We start from the raw sequence: 26,994 nt of genomic DNA on the forward strand, positions 1-26,994 counted from the left end.
TGAAAATCAAACATTTTTAATATGCTAGTGGGATGGATAAATTAAATTTACTTCACTGGAAATGAAGTACATGAACTAAATATTAAACAGGCAATGAACAATAAATATACACACACATGAAGATACAAATAATAGGAATTTAAAGTTGAAATTCTAGTGTGTACCATAGAAATTCAGTTTCACAGAAACTAATCTTGTCCATGGCTAAGTTATTTTTGTACTAAACTGAATATGTATCAGAATTACATGACTCACAAACAAGAAGTTTATAAAGAAATACATATGAGAAGACCTAACTTAACAGACAAATATGTTATTAAGTCTACTTCAAGAACAATCTATTGGGTACATCCAAAAATTACCGTGAAATAGATAAAAGAAGCAAACAACTGTTGGAAGTGAAGAAAGTAATGTGTAAAGCCTGATGAAATCGGGAGAGAAACCAATATTTTACTGTACGCACTTAGTTCTGCCGGCAGATCTTCCTTTGCACCAGTGTTTCATTTGTCATTTGGTCATATTTCTGAAAATTTTGCAAATCAATATCACAAACCAGGCATGAAAATCTGATTAATTGTAAATACTAAATAAACAGTTCGAAACCCTGTCATTCTGAAATAAGTAGCAGTAAACACATTGTGTCAAAGAGCGAACTGCAGGCTGGTGCTGTCTGGGATGGATCAACTAAGTATCATATGCTATGCTATAGGCAGCACACTTTGAACATTATATCCACAAATAAATAGATGCTAAAATGAAAATGTCAGTAGGACATTATTCCGACACACTGGACCATAAAACACAATTGAAGGCCTAAGTTGTCATGATGTCAAAGTTTTGAACTACATATTGATTTCTCATGGCCTAGAGTGTGATTGGTATAGCACTTCAACCATTTGCCACTGATGGTGGTGTACAGAATGATGTTGGATATATCCATCCCACCGTCCAGTTATCATGGAACAGTATATACATACAGACACTTCACTTTAAGCGTGGTGAATCCTCAGTCCTGGAACCCAATCACACTCCAGATGTTGCTATGCCATTACTGATTTTCTTGACAGTGTTCTGATGATAAAAATGAAAAATATCAAAGTTTAAACTGCAATTTGAACCATAGGACATTTTTACCATATAATGTTCAAGTATTCAATGCTGTAGTAAATTTGCTTTAGCTCATGAGACATTGAAATGCTATACAGAGGATATGTCAAGTATTACCTGTACAGGAACAACAGTCTGATTTATTAATGGTCATTTACACATGTAACAATTTTTGAAGCATTTTAAACTAAGGGAGTGTTAAATTGTTGAAGCTGGGGGTAGGCTGGAAAATTCTTCTTGTACCTCAATAAATTTTTGAGTGGGTAACACTCAAAAATTTGATAATCCCCTTAGTAGATGATAAAAATTTGACTATCCACACTCCCTTGCTAGAAGAAAGTTGTGATATTTTGATATTTCAATATATTTGTCCTTTGTGTAAAATCTACTGTAACTCCGACATTTTTTCAGTAAAATATTTGTTCCATGTATCAAAAAAATTTATTAGTCTAGTTCCTAAAGCATTTTGAAATACCCAGTATCATCAATACAACTTGTTAGTATGTGTTATGTGGTATTGTTGAAAACTAAAATTGAAATCTGGACCTGAATTTGATCATCAACTCGAACAATGCAGGAGATAGGCAATGTCAGCAAAATGATTACTAGATATTTCAATACAATGTGGTAATTAAGGTACACCTAGAAACTTGCTGACATATGAAACAAACACTTGAAAAACAGCTGTCAAATGTTGTAGTTATTGTCACCTTTAATTGAATAATGTTGCAATGAACATTAATTATTTGGTGTGCAATCAGTGGCTGTTTATATATTTATTTACAATCTATTTTTATCAAGGATAAAATTCAATTGCTGACAATATAATGGCTCCTACCTGTACATATAGACAAGCAAATCATGTTTTGCATGATAATTAGTCCATTGATGAGTAAGCCTGGGTCATGTGGCTCATATTGGCTCTCAAATATTTATTACAAAACAATTGACATTGAAACTTCATAAATATTAGTAAATGTATCTGAAATAGATCTTACCTAAAGACACAGTGAGTTAAAACAATGTGAGTCTACTGTCAAATATTTTGTGCAATTTAGTTGGTATCCAATTGTATACGGTGTATCCCAAGGCAATGTCTCACACGTAAACATTTCCCAAATTATTAATTTATATTAGTTTGGTAAAACTTCCACTAGCTGTTTTTAAGGCAGTTCTAGAGTTTGTAATTCATTAAATTTTGTACAGTTTTGCTTTATTTACTCATTGCAACAGATTTCAATCATCCAGCCTTCAAACAATCTTTGACAAAGCATATGTGAAGCTTGTCCATTCTAATGAGATACTTCCGTGAATATATTATGGGACATTAAGCTTTACACTGATGGTTACCTGAATGAATGATTAAAAACTTCGTGATTGGAATAAATATGAAAAAAATGTCTACTTACAGAACTTGACAAACTCAGTATATTGATTTTAGTCAGACTAGATGCACTGTTTGTTGATACCCTCATGGCTGATTTGCCAGAATCTATCCAAGCTAGTCCATGGCTACATGATGATACAGATGACGACCTGAATTTCTTCCTGAAAACATTTCTCACCTGTTCATGACATCAAATTTTTAAACCATATCACTAATCTTAGAAACAAAGTTACTGAAACAAACATTTATCCATACATAGATGTATTTTCAAAGTTCATTTTTTTCATCGACAACTCTCAGATGACAAGCCAGTGGGCTTGAATCTGTGTGTGAGTACATACAGTGTTATTCAAGAGGGTCCTTTGGAATAAATGTGTACATTTGATCCGAGTTGATGTGATTAAATGATAGTAAAGGAGTTTCTCATAGTAGAAATACAATGTTACAGTGAATTAGATCATTCAAGGATCAACACACACACATGGACAAAGTGTTCTTGAAGATCCCATTGATTTGAATGATACATCATCTAGACATCAATGATAGACACAGTATCATGGGTCATATTTCCTTCATATACAATTAGAATTGGCCATCACAGTAAAGAAAGATCCTTAAGTCGAATCACTTATGTTAATTAGCCAATCATCAGTTTAGTATCACTGTTACAAGTGTCAAATGATGGACGTATATTTATATGATCAAATATATACTCACCTCATCATTGAATACACAATGCAGCAGAAATATAAATAGTCCCTGATAGAGACAGCATATAGCATTTTATTAATAATTTGTTATATATCACAGGAATTTTGATATTCATAATTAGTACTTTGTTTCACGTCTTTATAATTCTTTCAAGTATTATTAAAATCAACAAAAACTTCAAACACCTTGAACATTCAAAGTGTATACCCATTTGAGCCATATTGTCCTACTCCATGCAAATGTCTTGAAGAAAACAAAGAAAGCAGGTCATAACTTACCTGCAATGAGTTGAACACTGCAAATACATATGCAAATATCAGAGTTTCATTGTTGAAAGCAAATATTCCAAAAATCCATGTCAGGCCAAGCAATGGGAGTAGGATCAAACATGCACGAAATCCAGACCTGTAGAGATATTGATTGAGAGACAATGCCAACATTCATTTTTTTTGTTTTTTCTCATTTTGCAGTAGAATGAGGATCTATTGAGTTCATCACTGGGAACTTGGGAAAGTTGAAATGTAAATATTTATTATCATCTCAAACTTTATCTGCAAAACTTATATCAATCATAAATATTAAACTGCAGTAACTGTCAAAATAGAAAAGCCGCACTTTAACAAGTTTGAACATTTCACACCACAAACATGCCTTCAACTTATCAAATAGTTTAAGGTGGTTGGAAAGGCTATTTTTGCACCAATTCTTTTCTCAAGTTTCAAGTGTTAGAATCAAGATATTTAGTTCAAATTTTCAGGATAACTCTCTTAGTTAATATTTTCTCCAAAGAATATAAAAATTGTGTATTGGCAGCCATGATTTTGAAATATGACACCAGTAAATATTAGAATTTAATTTTTCATATTTTTTTTACATATTTGAATTTAATAATAATTGGAAATTAGTTATAAATATGTTGACACTATTTATTGTAAGATTTGTATGGCAGGATTTGTAAATAAAATGTTTTTATGATTTTACATGGGTTTATATATCAAAAAATTATTAAAAATTCTTTCAAATTTCAAAATGTGATTTTTCAAAAAGTACTTCAAATACAGGAAAATTGTGCTGTACAAATCTTATCTGTAACCTTGTTAATAGGCTGTAAAAATTCCATGTCCATATCTCATTTCAAAGTTGGATTAAATTGGTATACAATTAGGTAGGAAAACTGTTATTCTGTCAAAAATGTTGAAAACAAGCCATATTTGCACCCCTCTTTTGAAGTCATAGAGCAGTTTTTTTTTGGTTAATCTCACTTTTGACACCTCTTTGACACTCAAAGAATCTAAAAATGCATTTAGAATAGCAGTCACTCACTCTGAATGCCAGCACCGCCTTGTCAAACTTTCCTGAAAAACAGCAAATAATGACTTTCCCTTTTCAAACATTTTATTAAAAGCTAGGGGACCTCTACCATAGTTAATACACTAAAGACTCCCCAACTTCTTCTTATTTAGTCAGTTTTTCTGAAGTTTTAACAGGCTATAACTCTGCAATGCCTTTGTGCCCAAATGTCTAGTTTTTTTTATTCCACAGAGAATGTTGACTACTTTTATATTTTAATAGTTTTGATGAAATTTATAACTGACGCTCTAGCCTTTCCAACCACCTTAAGTCCACATACTTTTTGAAACATCAGTGAAGTATGCAACTAGCAAAATTACTTCCCTTTATTCTTTTTATGCTTCCATATATAATGTAAATTTAATTGTTGTGACAATATGGGAATAAAATTTTCCCTCCCTTGTGCATTTTTAAAACCATTTGTCATCAACCAGGGTGTTCGATGTCTTGCTCACTGAAGATGACGACCCTTGAACTACTACACAGAGAAGGACTTTCCCATTAAGGATTAATCTCACATTCCAAAAACTTTGATGACAAAATCTGCAAAGTCATTTTGAGAAAATGGTAATTAACCTTTAAGGGGACAAAGTTGTCATCAGATTCTGTCAAATTATTTTGGTTATTTTTGCTTCATGTCAGAAATTGTATGTTGTTCTGCTCACTAAAACATGTTGTATTACCTATCATCAAGAGCTCTACTCTCACATCATGTAAATATGCTAATGACATAATTGCTGGTATGTACCATAAATCATGTCATTGAAGCATTTATTCTTATATTTCTATAAGCATACAGTGGAGTATAGTATGGCTGACATTTTAGTATGTTTCAGTGAACAGAACAAAAATATAGTTGCTCACCTATATGAAACAAAACATAACTAAAATAATTTGAAAAGATATGGATGTTCTTGTCACTTTAATACCTGATCTTCTGAGCTTCACTCTTCCTTGCGTTTGCTCTGACACCCATGAAGGCCTTCATCACAAAAATCAAAACTGCTGTGTTTATCTGAAAATAGAAATAAATGATTTCCTTTTTTAAACATCCTTGCAATGTACTGTTTCAAAAGCTCCATGAAGTCAGTTTATTGTAACTTCAGAGAACAAAAATTTCCAGCTCCATGAAGTCAGTTTATTGTAACTTCAGAGAACAAAAATTTCCAGCTCCATGAAGTCAGTTTATTGTAGCTTCAGAGAAAAAATTTCAAAGTTAATTGATGACCATGGATATGTAGTTGAAAGACTTTCCAAGACAACATGTAAATTGTTTTCCAATTTTAAATAGTTTATGATTATGAAGGTAGAATGCACCATTGGGACAGATATTCAGACCCTCAAACTTTTAGAACACCAAAATTTGGTCTACCACTTGTGGAAGCTCATTTTAAAGATCATGGAGTCACTGAAGTTTTCACTGGCTTAGTTTTATGAAAATTGAAAATCTATTTTGCTCCCTTAGAGTGGGGATGGTGACCATTTGGAATTTCAAAAGTTGGTAAATATTGGGAAATTTTATTTCTCTAGTACAAAATTTTGCATGACCCTCGATTTTTATTGAGTTCAAAAGGAATTATTAAAAGATAGCCAAAATTTAAGTCTTTCAATTTTGGCATTGTATTACCGCATGACAGAGGACAATTAACTCACAGAAGTGTTAATTCTGACTTTCATACAGGCAGAAATGCATGAACTTGTCATTATTTTCACAAAAGACTCTACTTTTTGAAGCCATGCATTTTTCAAATTGACTTCTGATACAGTGTCTTCATGCTAAATTTTAAGATTTCTTTTTCCTGTACAAAGTGGTAGGTGTCAAAAAATGCTGACTCAGCAGTTTTTGTAATACATTATTATCTCTGTGCATCTCATAACTTACTCACCAAAGGTACTAGATTCTTTGTTCATCTGAATATTTTAGAAGTCTACACTGAAAGGAAACTGACACTGCTTCAGTCCTTATTGAGCCGTTTAATTCTCTAAGGCTGAAATTGGTTATTAGAGCAATGGGTGAGCTACATTAAATCAAATGGTACATGTCTTGTGGATCTAAATAAAGTAAGAAGGACACCGATCTCATCATCTTTGTTGCCAAGTCACCGCTTTGTAACGTACATAAAACATGTAATCATATATTTCCTGCATGTTCATGTCAATGTGAAAGTCAAAGCCTCGAATGTTCAAGATAAATATTATAGCAATTTCACGTGTATTCACATGATAATAACAACACGTTTTGGATAAATTCAAATCTCTACAGTGTATTATTCACAAAATCTCTGTACAGATGCCAGTAAGATAGCAAAGTACATTGTAAAAGTTTACAAACCACAATTATGCAAATCACTGGACCAACAAAGGCATAGATAACTCCATCTGAAGAAGAAAGCCAACAGCTGAAAAAAAAAGTGAAAACTGGACTAGATGGATTTGAAGACATTTGCTATTTTGAAAAATGGTTTTATAAACCCAAAAATATTGAGTATGATAAAGAAATGATATGGAGACAAATGTTGGTTCATAAAGATCTTTTTAATGAAGTCAATTTTTGAAATCTGAAAACTTTGCATTAAAATATCCATAAATACAAGTAAATGTACCCTGATGTATAAGGATCTACTAAGAGTAATGTCCATTAGCAGCTACATTTCAGGCAAAGCAATAAGATGAGATAATTTCAACTGTGTTAAAATACCTTGAATAGGTTGAAAGCTCCCCTAAAGATTGTGTACTATATTTGCTGTGCATCTAAATGAATATTCATGTTGATGTTAAAGTCCAGTTGAATATGCAAGATATATGCATGGCATCTGAAGATCTCTGTTTTTGGGCCAATTTTCAGACTATAATCCCCAGTTGCTGGCTTTCCTCAGCCGTTAAGAATTTGTGGGCAAACAATAACGCATTCACCCAATGATGTACACAACAGCCTACCTCTAACAGGACAGCCTCTCTGCTGAAGTTCATTCCTTCATTTATTCTGTTATCTATAATATTGCCAACAGACTTGGATCAAGTCTAGGCCAATTTGTGTTCACAATTTTACCAGATTGCATTGCATTGCCACATTTTATTAAGTGTACAAATAAATTAACTATCTCTCTCTCTCTCTCTGCAGGGTAGACTGCAATGCCAGCAACTGTGTGCAGACCATATGGACTGCCAATGAAATGACCATTTCTGATTTCCAATTTGGCAATAGTCATAAATCTATAAGAATGTGAATTGCACATTCCAGGAATTAAAATACTGATGAATCATTTGTCTGTCTGTGTTGTATATTGTACAGCTTTGAATGATGTAAATTATAGAGACGCTGCTTGGTTCATTATGATTATTTTAAAACTCATACCAATTCTTTGGCTGAAAAATCACACAAACTGAAATAAAGTTCTAATTTGCTGAAAATTAAAGATTCACAAATCTTCTAAAGAATCAACATAAATTATTACCTACCTATTTTCACTAAAATCTGTTTCAAAACAAGCCATTGTTTGGACTAACTTTGGAAAGTGTATGTACCATATTTAAAACATTTACCTTCTTGTAAATGCACAAAAATTATTTAATATATGACTTGCTGTTTTGTTTGTATATTATAGTTGTCTTATTAACACATTTTCTTGACCAGCACATCAAACATCCTTTTCTATATTTTGAATTTTTCTGATAAAAGGAATTTGCAAAAGACTGACTGTACTGATTTTGCATTTTGTCAATAGGAAATAAAATTACATAGTGTTCAAATAAATTTGCTGCTTGAAATTATTGCTATCAGAGTAACATATAAATTGTTTTAGCTGTACTCACATGATATCATCTCCATAATGTTCATATCTGATAGATGCAGTTATTGCAACGATAATCACAGGAACACCCCATCCTAGCATAAAGTAGTAGGGTAGAACATTGTTGCTTGGGGCAAAGACCGTGCTGACTTTGAGGTACAGCTGTACACCTTGTGCAAACATCCAAAAGAATGTAGCCAGAAATAGATAGTGAAGAATGATGGCCACAGTCGTACAAAGAGCCTGAAAAATTTACAACAATAACTTGTCAGATTGAGATATATATAATTATTGTATAATTACTGTATATTCACATATGTAGAGTTCTATCTATCGATTCATGTGAGACAGTATAAATGATACTCTTGTGATTGTAAGTCTGAACAACCAGCAAATTGCAATTGCAAATTTATTTCAGGTAGAATGCACCTAGGGGACAGATATTCAGACTCCGAAGTTTTTACAATTCTTTTCTGATCTACCAATTTTTAGGGGCTCATTTTAAAGCTCTTGGTGTATAAAAACTTTTCACCGTCTTTGCTTTTCGAAAATCAAAGGTTTTACATTTCCTTATAGAGTTAACACAGGGATGGTGGCCATTTTGAATTTCTGACATTGGGAAATCTCAGGTAATTTGTCTTTTCAGTACAAAAATTTGCACAGTGACCCCTGATTTTTATTTTTGATTTGGTAAGAGAATGGTCGAAAGCTTCATTGAGGAAAGTTTTTAGCAAAAGTTTAAGCCTTTCACTTTTGAGGTGCATACTATAATTATCTTTAACATTTGATCAGCAAAACTGCAGCTCTAAGGTGAGAAAAGCGTCAATGTAACAATATTCATTGTTAAGTTGGGTTGGTATAATTATGCATTGCCAAACATTTTAAAGGATAATATTGATATATGACACAACTTGATGCTGAGAAAGAATGTGTCTTAATTTTTTTGAATGTTTCTTTCAATTTGAGTCAATTTACATAAAAAATTATTACTCTAAATGTCAGTTCAGTGTTTTATAAAAGCATCCCGTGACTTCACAATTGTACTTCAAATCTCTTTTGAACACAAGTACTATAACTTGGAAAGAAATCTATCACTTTCAGAATTTCTCTTGATACAAAGCTTAGAAACTTTCAATGGAAGTCAAATCACAGTATTCTGATGATAAGATTGCATAAGATAATTCCTTCAAAGATTTCAATCCCAGAATGTAACTTTTGCACACACTCCAAAACTTACAGAAGCGCATCCGAGCTAGCGCGATAAAATCAGAAGAAAAATTGTTGACATTGCACGAAAAAACGGTCACTACTCTGACATTTTGATGCCCCAGTCAGGAATGGAAGATGTATAATAATAAGGTTATTACGAAAATACCGCAAAGGATGCACTTAGACATTGGCGCCACGCATCGCCCTCCGCTTCGCGTCGAGTGATACGCTGCGCCAATGTCCTTGTGCATCCTTTGGGGTATTTTCATAATAACCTCATATTCAGATATGTTGGTTTAGTGGAGTGGATCTAGTGGCAGCTTGCACTTTACCTGAATTTTTTATTGTTGGTCACTAAGAGATTTCTTTACTTACTAGTAAATACATGTGAGAAGAAAGTGTCAACTTTACAAACTTTAAAAGTTTTATTCACAATAAAGAGAAAGTAGAACACTTTATTGCTATCTGAAAAGCAACCTTGATAAACTATTGATGAAATGGGGACACAGTTTTATGAATGATTACAGAAGGGACACTTTTCATGAATGCTTACTGGGGAAATTTAAAGTTTGATGTATCACAGTTGTTTCCAGAAAATTATTAGCTTTTTCAGTTTTGTAAACTTTCTTTTGGCTGCAACAAAATATAACTTAAAAAATAACAAATTATGCTCAAGCTTGATGTTTCTTATCATGCTGAGGATGATTGAGGTGAACACAGGTGATTCATGAATTGTGTATCTCTTCAAACTCAATGCTTTCAGCTCTGATATTTGGCTAGATTAAAGAAAGCCATTCAAAATATGCACATGAGCTCATTATGATATGTGACACTCACCATGACTATATGTAAGTACAAACCATGTACCTTAGAGGCCCGATCAAATTGAGCATATTCTTGTTTGGCAGACCTAATAACTATTTAAGCAATAACCCCCGCTGCAGGAGGGTATACACGAGATTTTGGTACAATGTGCGACTTATAGCACGAGCCAATAGGCGAGTGCTATATGGAACGATTTGTACCAAAATCGAGCGTATACCCTCCTGCGAAGGGGTTTATTGCTATTATATTATATCAACTTGCGTGTCTTTGTTGTCTTACTTGGGTATTATCATCACTCTAAGTCCCAAATGCAGAATACGGACGTCTGAGAGATTGGACATCGGAAATTCTGCGCCCGAGACCGAGCATTTTTATAAGTTGGGATTACGTACAAGCACACAGTATCCTACAATAAATACGCATTACGTTCGTATCGACATAGATTGTGTTACACGAGTTTGTGGCTGACTTAATTTGATCTATTAAATTTGTATCAAACAACCTTCATGATTAAAACCATATTGCCAACAGATCAATTTTGTTATTAAAAGGAAATTCCCACACAATTGTTATTAGAATAATTGTAAAATCCATACCGGGTTATGCGTGGCAGATGTAGCTGATAAAAACATAAGTTGTGCCATTGCCAAGGCAATAACTAAGTTCTGCAGAATGATGACACGTTCTGAATTCAACCTGAAATTCAAAATATTATAGAAATAACAGGCAACACGCTGACCATTAACGTTTATTTATGGGCAAGGGAAAGCCAAAAATTAATGGGCGAGGCTTGCCGAGCCTGTTAATTTTGGCTTTCCTCTCGCCCACACCAATAAATAAATGTTCATGGTCAGCGCGGAGTCTGTTATTTCCATTATTTTATCAATGAACCCAAAAAACCGTCAAAATTTACGAAAATTTCCCACACGAATGACAACGGGGCCCCAGAACTTGTCAGTGAGTAGTGCACGCACTGCAATAATTTTGCAAATCCAGAGTTTTTTTCAAAAAAGTGTCTAAACTTGGCCCACAAGTGTTCCATTTTATTTTGTGATTGATTATGATCGTTGTACAAATTAGAATGTACGTTCTAGCTGAAAAGTTACAATGTTTACGATGTTATTCATGGGCATGTAACCAAACCATTATTGCGTAATTGTGGGCAGTCACGTGGTGCAGCTTGACCAATTTAAATGCGACCAACAGGGCGTGGTACTATAATCAGGCTTAATGGTTACTTAAAATGAAGTTTATCGATACATACGTCAGTTCAACAAACTTTTCAAGAACAATCACATATTTTTAAACTCTGTTGGCTATCATGCTGATTAGATTGTCTATTACTGAATTGAATATTACTGTAAGTTATTGATAAAATAAATTAGTTAAGCAATAATGTACCTCCTCCTAGCCCATAATGGATGAAAGCAATAAACTTTGCATAACATATGTACCTTAAAGCAAAGCAGAGTATATTATGGAGTGCAAAGTTCACTTGAGTCCATTGTGGGCCTTGAGGGGGTACAATTGCTATTTTATAGTTTTTAGTTATGGTGGTGAATTTGCAGAAGTAGTAAACATCTTCGGCCACAATGTTGGATAATTGGATACATTATCTGTAATAATCTAGGGGATGATGTCACAAAATTCACCAGTACTGACAAATCGATAATATAATAAATAATATAGAAATTATGCCTGAAATGTTAAATTACCTGAAGTAAGCAAACACAGCAAATGTCAGTAACAAACAGCTGAAAGATATACCACAGCCTACTTCTGTTATAATCTCTAACGCTCTCTTATGAACATGGTCAATCTGGAACAGTAAAGAATTATGTTATGCAATATCATATTATCACATTTCATAAGCAACAAATTTAAAATGTTTGTCAATGACTTTGGATTTATAAGAAGACCAAAATTAATGAGTAGGATTTCTGCAGTGCCCATTCCTGGGATATATTTTAGCAATATACTTCCACTGAAGATATTTTTTTACTTGGACAAAGGATCAGAATAATTATAGTTTTCCATGAAAAAGTTGTAGTTTAGCTGGTGTACCCTGAACTTTTCCTTCAATTTATTGTTGTACTTGGAAATTGATAATAAAAGTACTTTAAATAAATCCTACAATCAACTAATCTGATGCTCTTTTGTTTTTCCCCCCATTTCTATGATAGTCTTTAATTGCCTACTGGTCAAACATTCATTGACGGTCTTCAAATAATTAAACATTAGATAATTAAAGTAATTTTAGGTCTGCAGCACAAAATGTCTTTCTTTCATAACTCAGCATAAGTTCATGAAAAATGCTTACCTTAAAATGTGACACCTTCATCATCAGTGCAAAATTTGTTAAGTGAGTACTGTGGCACTGAATCATATCATTTCTTTCTGAAACAATTTCAACACCATCACTTTTCCACAAGCTAAAACAAATAAAAAGTTAAGTCATTGTTAAAGTCAAATAGTTCTCAGTTATTACTGACATTGTTATGTTGCATACATATACTTCCTATGCTGCAAACTAGCATACGTATCTGGGTTACAGTGTAGTGTCTCCTTGTGCTGGATCTGAAAGCTCTTCGCATATTGTGTGGTAAAATTGTCATATGTCATATTGTATCAGGGTAAAAATTACACAAGTAAAATATGTGATCCCATAGTAATACTGTGCTTTGATGTGTTTGCTGAGATGGTGTTTTTGCCAAGTTCTCAATTGTGGAAATGCAAGTAAATTACAAAATCCTTACAAATAAAAGACTCTACCTTTCACTATCATCATAGTCCATATATCCACACATCAATTCCTTTCCTTGAAGTTCCTGCAGGAAATGAAATACATAATTAATACTAACTGCTTTTAACAAGATGTTCACATTTATTTTAAATCAGGGTTACACAAAGCACACATCATTTCTCAAGCAGTATGCATTATGTGCTTTGTCGTTATTCCATAGTTTTGGTGAAGTATAAACAATTATGATGCTATTACATAGACCTGACCTAAGGGGCTCTGCCATCCCAGGACAGTTTGTGTATTTGATATAAACCAAATACACAAATAAAGATATAATTAGTGAAATTAGTCAAATTTGCACTTTTCTTCAAGATGTAGATCAAAATCAATGTTACAATGCAAATTTCCTGACCAACACTTCCACCTTGTATCAGAAACCATGTCATGTGGAAAACACACATTTCTTTTGGTCAAACAAGATGACAAACTACATTCACAATCACTTGCTACTATTAGCCAAAAACACATCTATGCCATGAAAATGAAACAGAGTAACCCACACTTTGCAGCTTTTATGTTCCAAGTGAAATTCAACTACCATCTTGAGTACGAAATAGCTCTGGAAAAGACAAACTAGAGAGACATTGCAGCAAATGGATTTCAATTTTACACAAAATTGTAGATAACTAAGCACTGTACTTCATTTTAATTTAAGTTCATGTTACTAAAGAAAATGTTACCAATAAAACAATTAAATACAAAACAAACTAGCAATAATTTTAATCTCTATGCCAGTGATTTGTTTCATATGCCAAGTAGACACACACCTTGCCTTTTGGGAATGACATCGTGATCCGCTCACTAAATGGGGTTGGGATTTCTGGGTACACCGATATAGAGATTACGTCACTGCCAAGTTTCACCAATCCAGAACTGGAGCTGAGATCATATGACAGGACTTCTTGGAATGAATGATAAATCATACTAAAGACACCAATCCTCTCTGCATCTAATAAACAACCAGAATACAGTTAAAACTGTTACAATGCTAACACAACATATACTAAATCAACAAAAACATTTTGTCCTTTCTGCACTACAACATTGCGTGGTAATCATCCAAACCATCTACTTCAAAACTTCCATTTACCTGCGTATCTCTTAATTATGTTTGATGATATAGAACTTGCACCGGTGGGCAGCAAAGTAGGTAAACTACTGGATATTTAGAAGACTTTGAAATACTGACAGTTGTATTATGTACAAATGAAATGGAAAACTGAGCAATGGCATTTACAACTTTTGTTTTATTTAAGCAATAAATAAATCACCACCAGCAATAGGTATGTCACATGATTTTGACAGATTCATGTGCAAATATGTAGTAAAGTGGTCAAAATCATGTGGTAGTTGAAGGGGTATTTTGTTATCATGTAGTAGTTGAAGGGGTATTTTGTTATCATGTGGTAGTTGAAGGGGTATTTTGTTTCAACTACCATAGTACATCAATATTTTCAAATTAATCATATTTATTAAACACAGATCTTTCTAAAGCTGACAGCATGGATCAAGTTACAGAATATTGGTCTGAGCTTTAAAGTAAATTACGTGTTGATAAACATAAACAATTCATGTTTGACATGTAAGCAGTTTGCAGAAATGACGAACCATGGGGGCAGGAAAGGGGCTATTATTGGTCTCGATCCTTTCCTATGCTGCACTTTTGAAAATGTGTTGAAATAGTGTTGGTTTGGTGATATCCTGATCCCTACAACATTAAATCGCATCTGATCTTAACCAGCCAAGTCAAAACTTTAACCTTGTAATATCCTGCCAAGTTCATGTCACCATCAGGTCAAGTTAGTTAAAACTAGAGATTCATAATTGTCCCATTTGTAACATTGTAACAAAAATTTGAACATCTAAAGGCTTGTTAATGTCAGTATTCTTTAAGTGACTTAATTAGCATAGAAGGTAAATTCTCTAGCAGTCACAGAATATAAGAAAGAAATCTATCAGTTTTGGGTATATTGATTTGATTTAGAATGATACAATAAGTATCTGATGTAAAAATAAATTTGCACAGGCTTGGCACCAGACTGATTTACACCAAATGTTTCTGTATCACAAGGGGAGACACAAACCCCACCTGACCTCTCTCATGTATATTCACAACTTTCCAGCTGTCAAATAACGCTATTTGGGGATACTTGGAACAGTTGTCACACATGAACATTTTTTAGTAACACCCCCTCCCCCCGTTTGCTTATTGTTGTCTTGAGTACTCCCTTCCTGTTCATACTTTTTGAGTGCCCACCCCGGGCGGTAAATAATGATGGCTCCCTTGTTTCCCTGCGTCTTATCAGATCACATCACCATGTTTTCGCCATCAATTAATGTATTGGTATAATATAATGTTGGTTAACATATGAAATGAACTAAAACTATTACTGTTATAACGAGTATTTTGGTGATTGGTATGTGGCTTACCAGACCGTCTGAGGAGTTCTTCAGGCACTACAGCGGACGGAGCAAACAATTCAGTTGCAGGTACCACAACTTCCACAGCATCAGCTGTCTCTTGAACTGATATCGCAACATCTGTTCAAAAAGGGTCAAGCTGTTACTTGCATTTTAATACTGCAACCACGGTTCCTCAACATTTCATCCGTTTTTAGAGTTTCATAAACTTGCAGAAAAAGTGGGGCAGAGTCAAATTTGCCTGTAGAATAGAATCGCCACGCCAAATCTCTCTACCCATCAAGCAATGCGAAATGAGGGGCAAAGCTCTAGGGGTCATCGAAAATTTTCAGACCTTTTTTGTGCAAGAACATTTTCAAATGACTGAAAAGTTACCTCAGTTTCGGAACAACGAATGTGTTTGTCTTTTCCCATACAATTGATATATCAAATCTTGCAAGGCAAACCTTTGCTCGTCGTCATTCTGATAACCCCCCCCCCCCCGAATCTCGGTCTAAGGGTCAGCAGCAATACTGCTATACTGAGTGAGAGCAGTCACGATACCCGTTGGTTGTGTAGGTTTCTTTCTCCTGATTTTCCCACAGGTATAAACCATTTATGTCTCAGAAAAATATTAACTATAAAATATGAATTGTATTAATACAAACTAGGTTTAGTATTTGATCAGGGTTGGGCTTCCTTTCCATTCTGCAATAAAAGTTGAAAAATCTCTAAAACGGGCTTAACAGAGTCAAATTTTCTTTTTCGCTCTACAGTTCTTGGAAAGTACGAGTGTGGCTCCCGAGATACCGGGCGTTTCAATGAAATAATAAATTATTAAAATGGCACTTACTTAAAGTTAATCTATTTATGTTCTAAGATTCATTGACAACACCTGTTCAACTTTTCAGTTTAGTCCAGACAGCGCACCTCAGATACTTTCGACATATGTTATCGTATGTAAAAGAGGATGGACAAAAGGTGGTCGCTGGGCGTCAGTGGATCCTATCACAATGTCAACTTGTGTGCATGTGTATTTGCAAGATGCTGCTTGCTGTGTGGCTGCGTTCAATATTAATGGCGAGGAGGGGCTGGAGGAATCGCGATTGAAGTTTTTTTTTAGATCCCCCCTCAATACCCTAAAAATTTTCAAGTCCCCCCGTCTATATAATCAAAAATGTTCAAGCCCCCCCCCCCCAATTATCATACAGCCACATACTTATTAGGAATTCACGCGGAGTAAAAATAAACATGTATTGCGTAGTTCTGACGCAGATGTTCGACACTACCTCTTATCATTAGGTTGTAGAGCCATATACCTAGGGCAAGTTCTTAAACTGATTCATTTTTAAATGCATCAGTGGACTTTGGATGTATCAGTCCAAGCCGACTTAAGTTTACCCAACTCTGGCCAGGTCAGTGGCACCACTGAGCTTTAAATGTTTTACAAAATTGACAATACTGGAAGGTTAAACTATTCCATCAAATAAATATTTTGGGTGTGATAATGGCACATTTGATAACAAATAAATGATTCCATTTAGTCACACATTTTTTCATTTAAATTAGAGTCTTTACTGTTCAAAGGTTTACTTTTGTGTTACTTTACGATGAGATGTGAAAATTTCATTCACTGCATCATAGACCCTGGAGCGAGAGTGGTAGGGGTGGAGGAATTCAGGAATTTTATATTATTGCTTTTGAGTGGTTTGAGAAAACCTGTGACTTTTCATCGTAGATTTGTATAAGATCTTGCAGAGTGGCCCATCTTTTTTCTCTAATATTCGATTATTCTCATATGTCAGAATTCAAAAATTCATGGTAATTGTAATTGTTAAGTCTCCTAGTATTCTATGTGTTTGCTCTCTGGCCTGATCTTGTGTACAAGTATATTCACTGTCAATTGAGTGTCCTGTGACCAAACTCTTCTTAAACTACATCAGACATCAGAGCTATCACTGTCACTGCCGGTATGCAGTGACAGTGACACTGTCCGTAGGCAGTGACAGTGACACTGCCGGTATGCAGAGACAGTGACATTGTCGGTATGCAGTGACAGTGACACTGCCGGTATGCAGTGACAGTGACACTGCCCGTAGGCAGTAGCTGTATTAACTTTGTATTTTGACAATAATTTTGTTCAGCGTTCTTTTTCTACTCCCTACAGCATGTTGAGCTGTCCAGTATTCAGCTTGCCAACACTGCCTACGTGTACCGCGCATTTGTATCATTGACAAATAACTTTCAGTCTGAACTCTAATTCAAAGACGATTGGAACTAATTTTCGGAAAATTGGATGGCTCAGAGTAATTATTAGGAAAATTTAACGAAATCGAAATTTTTACAGCTGAAATTTTACAAAATGATAGAATAGTGTAAAATTTGAAATATTGTTCTCATCGAACAAAACAACGAAAACACAACGATTATTGCATACCTCTTTCATCGGATTCATTTTCATTAAAAAAGTTCATTTTTGTGTAAATGTACGAAAGAAACGAGTCAAAATGCTTAAAAGTTCTCTAATTGACGACTTTTGAGTCAGGGCACTTTTTAAACACCCCTGACTTTTTCGTGAATTTAAGGCTTCAAAAACATTAAATTGAGTCAGGGCACATTTTAAATGACCCTGACTGACTGAACTGTAAATCAGTCGAAAAGCTTCATTTTGTTCGAGGAAAAGTGACAAACTGAGATTATTACTAGTGTTTCAGTAATGAAGAAACTACAGACAAGCTCACATATTTTCATTCAAATATGAATATTGTTCAAATGTTTTGAACAATATTGCATTAGATACTATCATGCACTGATTCTTACTCATAACATTTAAACAGCATGGTAAATTTTGAATAAAATTTTAAAAATGGTAAGCAGATATGGTTTAATATTAGACAAATTTCTAAAATTCTTGGGAAATTGCGCCAATTCAATTATCCCAATTTAGTTCCAATCGTGTTTTCAATTATCGCCAATATTTAGACAAACTGGCTTTGTTGACAAACTGAATATTTTGTTTTTCAGCATGCTGTAGAGAGACACCAAGAAACTGTATTTGATACATTACAATGAAATATTGAAAAAAATTATCAACAGTTGCAGCTCGAAAATTTAATGGCATTCATACATTCTTTATTTTTCGAGATTAAAATCCTAAAATGCGACGAAACGGTTCTAGATTTTGTTCAATTATTATCAGCATTAGAACCATTGGACGACATCAAAATGTTGGGAGCCAAAATATTTTCAGGCCCCCCCTATAGGCAGAGCAAAACTTTAAAGTCCCCCCTCGCCTACCCCCAAGAATTTGCGAATCCCCCTGAATTCCTCCAGCCCCCTCACCATTTTTTGTGAACGCTGCCTAACTTTGAGAGTAATTGGTTGGTCCGTCCACAGTATTCCATCACCTGTCAAAGATGGTGATATTCTTATTGAGGCGACACTGATAATCTCATTACAGAGAGCAAAGCGACCTTTCCCGCATCCAACACGAGGTTACTCATAAATTAGAACCAATCAAGTCAATTTGGCAAAAGCAAGGTAATTACTGAGTAGCACACCAATATTAAGATGTCCCCATTTTCAACCCAACAATCAATACCAATCATAATTGAACACAGTTATAATATAACATTGTAACTTACCGATATTTTCTGTTGTAATATTCATGACGGAAGGCCCAACTTCCATCAATTCAATAGTGACGTCATTTATTAAACTCTCTGTGGCTTCTATCAGATCAACGAAGATCTCTTTATTGGAGCCCTATAAAACAAAGGAACATGACCAAGTACGATGTTTCCACATTTTAGAAAGATAAAAAGACACCGTAAAAAGTAAGCATAACTATCACAGCTGATATTTAATCATGTAACCTTACCCAAGACAGGAACATTTTGTGTTGATGCTGAATTGGGTGAAGTATATACCGTAGTGAAAGTTACACATGACCAAAGATGAAATAACGTCACAGATATTCCCTGTCGCTCACACTAAATAATTTATCTTTGAGGTGTTTTGTCTGATAGGATTTTGTGAAGTAAGAAACGAGTACGCTAAAAGGACAAATATCACCTTCTATGTCAACGGGAGGGTACTCCATTTTCATACGGGGGTGTGCCGCCAGAGTCGAAGCATCTACCAATGTATATTCCAAAATATGACCCATTGTTACGGATTTGCTGACAAATTTGGGGAATTTTCACCTTTATTCTGATTCTGCTACATGTGAAGGTTTTCCTAAAGCACGGGACATTTGCTTTGTTATCGATCCATGCTTAGAGTTTTTCGGATGAAAAATCCACCCATGTTTAGGGATTTTTTCGTGAAAAAGTAACCCATTCGGGCGGCACATTCCTGCACATCTATGGGTGTACTCTAAGTCTATATCTTGGAAGCGTGTTTGTAGAAGCTTTACATATTTTATTGTAGTTACTGTTCATACCTGTTCAATCATCTTCCATTTAGCACTGTTACTTTCATTCAGAAGCAAGCTTGTAATTTCCAGACATTCCTATCAATAGAAAGCAAGAATATACGCAATACATCAAGCTGAGGTTCATAATATGACATGCATATGAAATTCGTTTAAGACAATGTGTCTGGCATGCAGTGAAGAGTAGATATTAAACTATTCACTGTCGTTTCGGTAATTACAAGACAAAAATACATGACCATTTCGTCAATGTGCAGAGATACTCTCTCACGGTACGGGAGACCGCAGACCGCTGTTAGGGTTAGGGTAACTTGAGGATTGGCACATTTCAGGCACTCGAGCTAGTGTTAGCGTGTCGCTGCTATAGTTTTATAACGCTTTGCCGTTGCATTCCATGGACTGCATTATACCAGTACAGGCACATTCGCCTCTGGCACGGTCCGATAGAGGGACCGTACTTCTGCGAATGGTCTCTCTCTCACCAAAAAGACAATTAGAGAGAGCCCCCCTCCCATCACCACCATTGTCGCTTGATTTTCGTACTGATAGCATGGCATGTATTTAGACAAGGAAAAACTATTCACAGATAACCCGACATCTCGGAGCAATCGGTTTTTGTGTCTTTGTCGATCTGCGAGATATGAATGAAACGGCATTTGTACAGAAGGTAGGCCTAATGTTCACGATCAAAGGGAACACGGTTCATAATGAATTTAAAGGGGAAGTTCACCAAGGCTGATTTTTACATATGTGCTAGCTTTGGGGGTGTTTCTTCCCTAAAAGTGATTTTCAACATTTGTAACTCGCGCGATTTTTACTAAAACGGATAAAAATAGTGGCGAAAGTTGCAGTTTAAGGCTCCATCATTAATGTATTTTGAATCATGGGAATAAAACCGCCAAGCTTGGCGCTTTCATCACTTGATATGGCAGGGACGAGCTTCTAATGGGTAAGACCACAGGGGAAAGATGTCAGTCCCCTGGGGTGGTGGAGGGTTGTGTTCTTTGTGCAAATATTTATTTTGATATACTTTAACGTATTATTTTTGACTGTGATATTTCAAGTAAATATTTCGACGCCAAGCCGTACTCGACCGAATCATTCGATAACATCAACTGCCGATATTTTCTTTGTTTCGTGTTGCTCTTGTAGAGAACGAATTACAAAATATTACTGATCGAGTTAAGTGTAATTAAGTACCTGGATATATGCATCTTTATCCGCTGTTGCCAGTTCATCTGATTTCAGCACTACATGACCGCTGTTCATGAGTCCACTTGCCACTTGGCTCGCTGACAGTAGATCACCCACAGTGATTTCGGGTGTAATGGCCATGAATTCATTGAGATCAAGAAGGATCTCTAATGATGAATTGGCATTGCTTTCCGATGCAGAGAACTACAGATGAAATGCAATCTGGTTAACATCTTAAATCTAAGAATAGTTCTGTCAATGCTAGGACACATTAATGTTTAATGCGAATGGTTGAATAGATAAAAACTTTACTGAAAATTACAATCTGAGTAGGAGAGAGGGAGAGATGGGGAGATTGAATGAGAAGACTTAACGGTGGAAAAGGTGGTAGACTGACCAGATATATAATAATGTAATCTGCTAAACTCAGTGTAACTTTTACCTGACAAACCGAGGGATTATAATCGTAGCGTCCAATGAGATGCAAATGTTTTGTACACAGTATGCGAGTATATTGTATACATTACGGTATGAAAGATGTGTCAATACCATGACAGCAAGCCGCCCCCCCGGACTATTTCCTGCTCCATACTAAAGTGCTACTGCTGTATGATTTGATATGATTAATTATACAAATGGCGGCTGAACGATTCTATTGCTAGCCCTGTATGTCTTTGTAGTACTTACCCGGTTTTTAATGACTTGGATATCTTCAGACACGCATAACTCGAAATAATCAGGATGGTCCTGGAATTGGAGTTCATCTCCATCACAAATCTCTAGAAAAAAAGAATTTTAAGAAAGGTTGAACAAGTTGGGATGGGATAGTTTAGCATGAAATGCATTCGATATGAAGCGACGTACTGTAATACATTGAACACTTGTTTTCAATTTGAAACAACAGGATTGAAATCAGTGTCAAGGAGATAAGAGAATTTCGAAATAAGCCTCATTAAAAATGTCTATTTTTCCTTGTTGACACCAAAAGATTGAAGTGAAACTGTTGTTACTGCTCCTGGTTGGATATAGATTCTCTATATTCTGAAACCAGATTGTACTTGTAGTGAATATCACACCGTCTAAAGGAACAAAAGGGCATGCAAATCAAGTTTTGACCTACTCCTGCGATATTTGGAACCTTGCAAGGAACACCTGCTCAACCAAGGATATAGTCATGTGATTAGGAAGTAACCAATGAGACACGGCTTAGGGACTGGTCAGTTTCTTCAGCCTGGGGGGGGGGGGGCGGTGGATTCATGGGGGGGGGGTCACCCTGTTTTTGACTTTGGTGATAGGGGGGGTCACCATGTTTTTGAAATGCCCAATAGGGGGGGTCAGTGTGTTTTGAATTTTGACACCGGCTCATCATTGCCTAAAATGCTAGTGTCAGCCACAAATTCATCATTCAGTTGTATTTTTCGTCGCGCCCTTCGGGCGCGTAACTTTATTAATCAGTCATATTTTTCAGCACGCCTGACTTTAACATATCAAGCATACATACATCAGAGATATCTGTATGTCAATATTTTTCAGCGTGCTCTTCAAGCTCAATACTTTAATATATCAGGCATTTTTCAGCATGCCCTTCAGGTGCATGACTTTAATATACAAGGCATATATATCAGAGATATCAGGATGTTTCATATTTTTCGGCGCCCTTTGGGCGCCATACTTTAATAAATCAGAGATATCTTTATGTTTGCTAAGTGAAAGTGTACCATTATGAAATCTGCATTTCATATGAAAAGGATGACAAATTCCTGATACTTTTCTGTTCTCTCTATGAGAATTCAGTATGAGAAAGCAACACGCACAAATATTTCATATATATATTTGATACAGTGACTTATTTTAGAGATAGAAAAATGACAAGATATCTTTCCTTCTCATTGATGCAATTATTTCCTTTGTTTCAAAGGTTTTCTGTAGAAAGATGCTTTTTATGAACAAAATAACAGTAAAAAAAAAGCAGTTTTTGTCATTATTAGCTGTGCTTTTATGGTTTCAATGTTACAAGAAAAGGTCCTCTCAGACACTGTACACATCAAATTTGGCTAAAAAAGCTCTCTATGGCTCCTCAGGAGATTTAATTGGATGGTTGGCAAGTTTTAACACCCATCAAAGTTTTTGATTCACTGCTTTTTCTCTTTGATATTAATGATTGACATCAATTTCTGTACAACAGTTCAGGACATCTGGTTAAGCATAGAAAGTGTGATATATTCACAGCTCATTCAAAATACAGCTCATTCAAAATGTACTGTATTCAGACTTTAAGATTGACACTTTGAAATTCCTATCTTACAACTGACATGTCAACAATGTCATTAAAACATAGAATGACTATATAAAATATAAATATATGTAAAATGTAAAATATAATATATATATATATATATGTAGATGAAAGTCCGGAGCTGGACCTATAGCTCTAGTTCAACTATTGAGCACTCTGCCAGTCCGATGAAGACATCAATCTACGTCCTGCTCGTATATATATATGTATATGTATATATATATATATATATATATATATATATATATAATATATTATGTGTGTCCACCTTTTGTTTTACCTATGTCGCGCGCCGGGGGGGGGGGGGGTCACCCTGTTTTCGAAATTTGTAATGGGGGGGTCACCCTGTTTTCAAAATTTGTAATAGGGGGGGTCACCCTGTTTTCAAAATTTGGAATGGGGGGGTCAGCCACTTTTGACGTCAGCAAAAAATAATCCACCGCCCCCCCCCCCCAGGCCGAAGAAAAACTGACCAGTCCCTTACGTGCACCGATCGCTGCCCATGTGATCTCAAAAACCACCGAATACATTCTTGTGGTTCAAAGCAAACAAGGTAATGAAATCGGATAAGGGTTTGACGAATTGTTTCGTTCACGATAGATTAGCATGTCATTTATCACGCCTGATGCCTTATTGGATCTTTAAACAGACGTTTATCCTGTTAAACACTTTTCAATTGAATACTTTTAGAGAAAATCAAGGTTGCACAATTGAAATTGAAATAGCCTGACATGGAGAAAACTATCATACCTGAATACGCTGTCAGATGAGATAATTTAGCAATTTCAAAGTTTACTAGATGGCATAACATCGACTTACCTCTTGATAACATTACCGCTGGTGGCGGTGTCACAAAATCTGTAACAGAAGAAAACCGTACGAAGCATGTTGTTTAATTTTTATTTGTGTTTTATTATTTTATTCAAGTTTTTTGACTTGAAGTAGGCATGAAGAGAAAGTCGCGTGTTTGGTCTGTGATCAAAACGTTGTCTTAAGTGAATAAAATCAACTCTATACACACTTTACACACTGTAGTTTGAATTCTCCCCCAAGTCAATGATTTAGTCTTCAGTGATATTCTTGTACCGTATAAGCAAAAATCTTGGCTTTTTATGTTTAGAACAAGCCATGTGAAATATTTTATGCCTTTGTTGCTATATTTTCATGTTGTAATCATGTCATGGGACATAGCTAAGCCAATTGTATCTTAAATATGTCACTTTGTGATCATTTGACTTTTAGCATAAAAATTAGAGCTCTATCTTTCAGTTATGTTGTCCTACAAGGCAATGTTATTATATGCATTGCGACATTGGTGCGTTGAGGTTATGGCATCTGTGATCTCTCTATAGGTTATCAAGCAACACTAACAAGGGCATTGAATGGAGAGGAGAAACAGATAACCCTTCGTGACATGGTAGAACCCTTTAGATAATCGGGTTTTTTTTCTTGATTTAGGGGAATATTTCCGTTTAAAGTCAGCAGACGCGAATACTTCACAGAAAATTCCGATATGCAAATAAAAACAAAACTTAAACTTTGCAAATTAAGGGACAGTGCATGGGTGCTTGGCGCCTAAAAGACCCTTTAGGTTGATGAAATTTGTCATTTCCATGTTGTGAGTACGTAATACGTAAAATGAAAAATCCTACGAGCACTTTCAGAGAATGTATTTGACGTTCATGACAAGTACCAGAGGATTAAGTGCAGAGTGAACGCAATCCGTTGGATAGTTTGGAGGTCAAAGTTCACAAATGAATTCCTTATTTTAGAACATTATACAGACAGTGTATGAATTACATCTTTTATTGATAAAGGAACTTACATTTGCAGATATTTATAGGACATATGGAACATTTACGGTCTCCAGAATTTTTGAATTTATTCTACAATATTAGAATCTCACAAAAGGTGTTGTTTCGCTTGATGCATCATCGTGCTACAACAATCTACGGTACATCCCCATTTACCAATAAAACAATTGCGTTATCGTCAAAGCCATTGACATCATTGGTGCATCATCGTGCTACAACAATCTACGGTACATCCCCGTATTTACCAATAAAGCAATTGCGTTATCGTCAAAGCCATTGACATCATTGGTGCATCATCGTGCTACAACAATCTACGGTACATCCCCATTTACCAATAAAACAATTGCTTTATTGTCAAAGACATTGAAATCATTGAAACCATATATTCATCTGAAGATTAAAAGCTGATTGAATTCTAAACATTAAGGTGGCGGGAAAGCCTAAGGGGTCAGTTAAAATCTTTAAAAAACAACATTTTTCGCATGATAGTTATATAAAAAGATGATTTATTAAAAAAAATCTGAAGGCAATACATGGCAAAATATTAAAAATTGAGCAACAATATTTTATGAAAGTTACGGTTGTCTGTATTGCTAGGGAGTTTTTATGCGCCCTCCAGCAGAACAGATCGGACATGACTGTTGTTTTTTCAGTGGGGAGCATGTAACTTATATAGACGTTCTCTTCCGAACCCGCGCCAAACTTTCATAGCACGGCCACGACTGCGAGTCACTATGTCATTCTGCGAAGACGTATGTGCAGTGAGACGGCTCCCCTAAGCAGACGCTCTTGTTTCTGATTTTTCAAAACAATATCAGTCAAATTGTGAAGTAAGCTGAACCAGGGAAGAATGTTTTGAGTGGCCATATTAAGCACGGGAATCGTATCCTAGTGTGTTCTAGAGAATCAGGAAAGACCCAGTTGATCGGAATGTGGAAGTTTTGGACAATTTCAACGGCGCCAAAAACACCGTAAACAGCGATTTTCAACTCGTTTTGTGCATTTTTCATGTTCTTTAGAATTCAATTTTCTGGCTACCCAAACAACATATGCAATTGATATTTTTCCCACGCATTTCAGAGGTTATTTCCGACAATTGCACGGCAGGAGTTTTTCGTATTCGTGGCGGTTGGCATGCAACACGTCTTCAAAGTTTGATAATGTTTTTGATAAAAATCCATATTTTTTCATATGGATATTATCATTTCTGGAGTATCGACACAAAAATTGTGCCGCACACAGTCTTGATGGCATGCATACTATGGTAATTTTATTGAAAAGCCAGAAAAAAATGCGGAAAAAAAATTTAAATTCGAAAAATATAAAAAAAACATAGGTATTTTCATACGTCTCAAATTTCATAATTATACAATTATAAAAGTTTTATGCATTATTTAATGATACTGAATATATAACAAAGCTACACTGAAAGTTTGAAGTTTGTATCTTTATTTTAACTTGCTCAAATAATATTTTTAGCTACATGTCATTTGGGATCAAAAATAGGCTTTCCCGCCACCATAAATAAAGCTTTGTATGTAACTTACCTTTCTCGTCAACTTCGCAAATGTACGAATATCTATTTGGACAAATTTCCGTGCTCCATTTGCCCAGTAGAACACCATCGTGTACCAAGTCAACGCCAACACAATCGCTCATATCATCACCACCA

General features: G+C 35.1%; 1 protein-coding gene across 2 annotated transcripts; it reads right to left on the reverse strand.

The window, feature by feature from the left end:
- Nucleotides 1-26,994, reverse strand: LOC139122465 (adhesion G-protein coupled receptor D1-like). Of its 2 annotated transcripts, XM_070687857.1 has the most exons (19): nt 26,870-26,994; nt 24,328-24,366; nt 21,900-21,991; nt 21,219-21,416; nt 20,028-20,096; nt 19,228-19,348; nt 15,614-15,724; nt 13,951-14,132; nt 13,153-13,208; nt 12,701-12,812; nt 12,096-12,199; nt 10,977-11,076; nt 8,369-8,589; nt 6,888-6,954; nt 5,485-5,570; nt 3,484-3,610; nt 3,212-3,253; nt 2,517-2,672; nt 1-1,071 (listed from the first exon to the last, which is right to left on the reverse strand). In XM_070687857.1, the coding sequence occupies exons 1-19, from the start codon at nt 26,979-26,981 to the stop codon at nt 1,024-1,026; spliced, it is 2,043 nt and encodes a 680-aa protein (XP_070543958.1). In that variant the 5' UTR covers nt 26,982-26,994; the 3' UTR covers nt 1-1,023. The 2 variants fall into 2 exon arrangements, with proteins under 2 accessions (XP_070543958.1, XP_070543959.1); XM_070687858.1 differs by lacking the exon at nt 3,212-3,253 and having other exon boundaries at nt 883-1,071; nt 26,870-26,984.

The sequence above is a fragment of the Ptychodera flava genome, chromosome 22, assembly GCF_041260155.1.
Source record: "Ptychodera flava strain L36383 chromosome 22, AS_Pfla_20210202, whole genome shotgun sequence".
NCBI classification, from domain to species: Eukaryota; Metazoa; Hemichordata; class Enteropneusta; family Ptychoderidae; genus Ptychodera; species Ptychodera flava.

Bases quoted from the DNA above. Each gene is read 5' to 3' on its own strand.
- LOC139122465 (XM_070687857.1), bottom strand. From the start codon at position 26,981: ATGAGCGATTGTGTTGGCGTTGACTTGGTACACGATGGTGTTCTACTG. The intron at 24,367-26,869 runs GTAAGTTACATA...CTTCTGTTACAG, and splicing joins TTGCGAAGTTGACGAGAAAG to ATTTTGTGACACCGCCACCA. The intron at 3,254-3,483 runs GTAAGTTATGAC...TGTCTCTATCAG, and splicing joins CAGTGTTCAACTCATTGCAG to GGACTATTTATATTTCTGCT.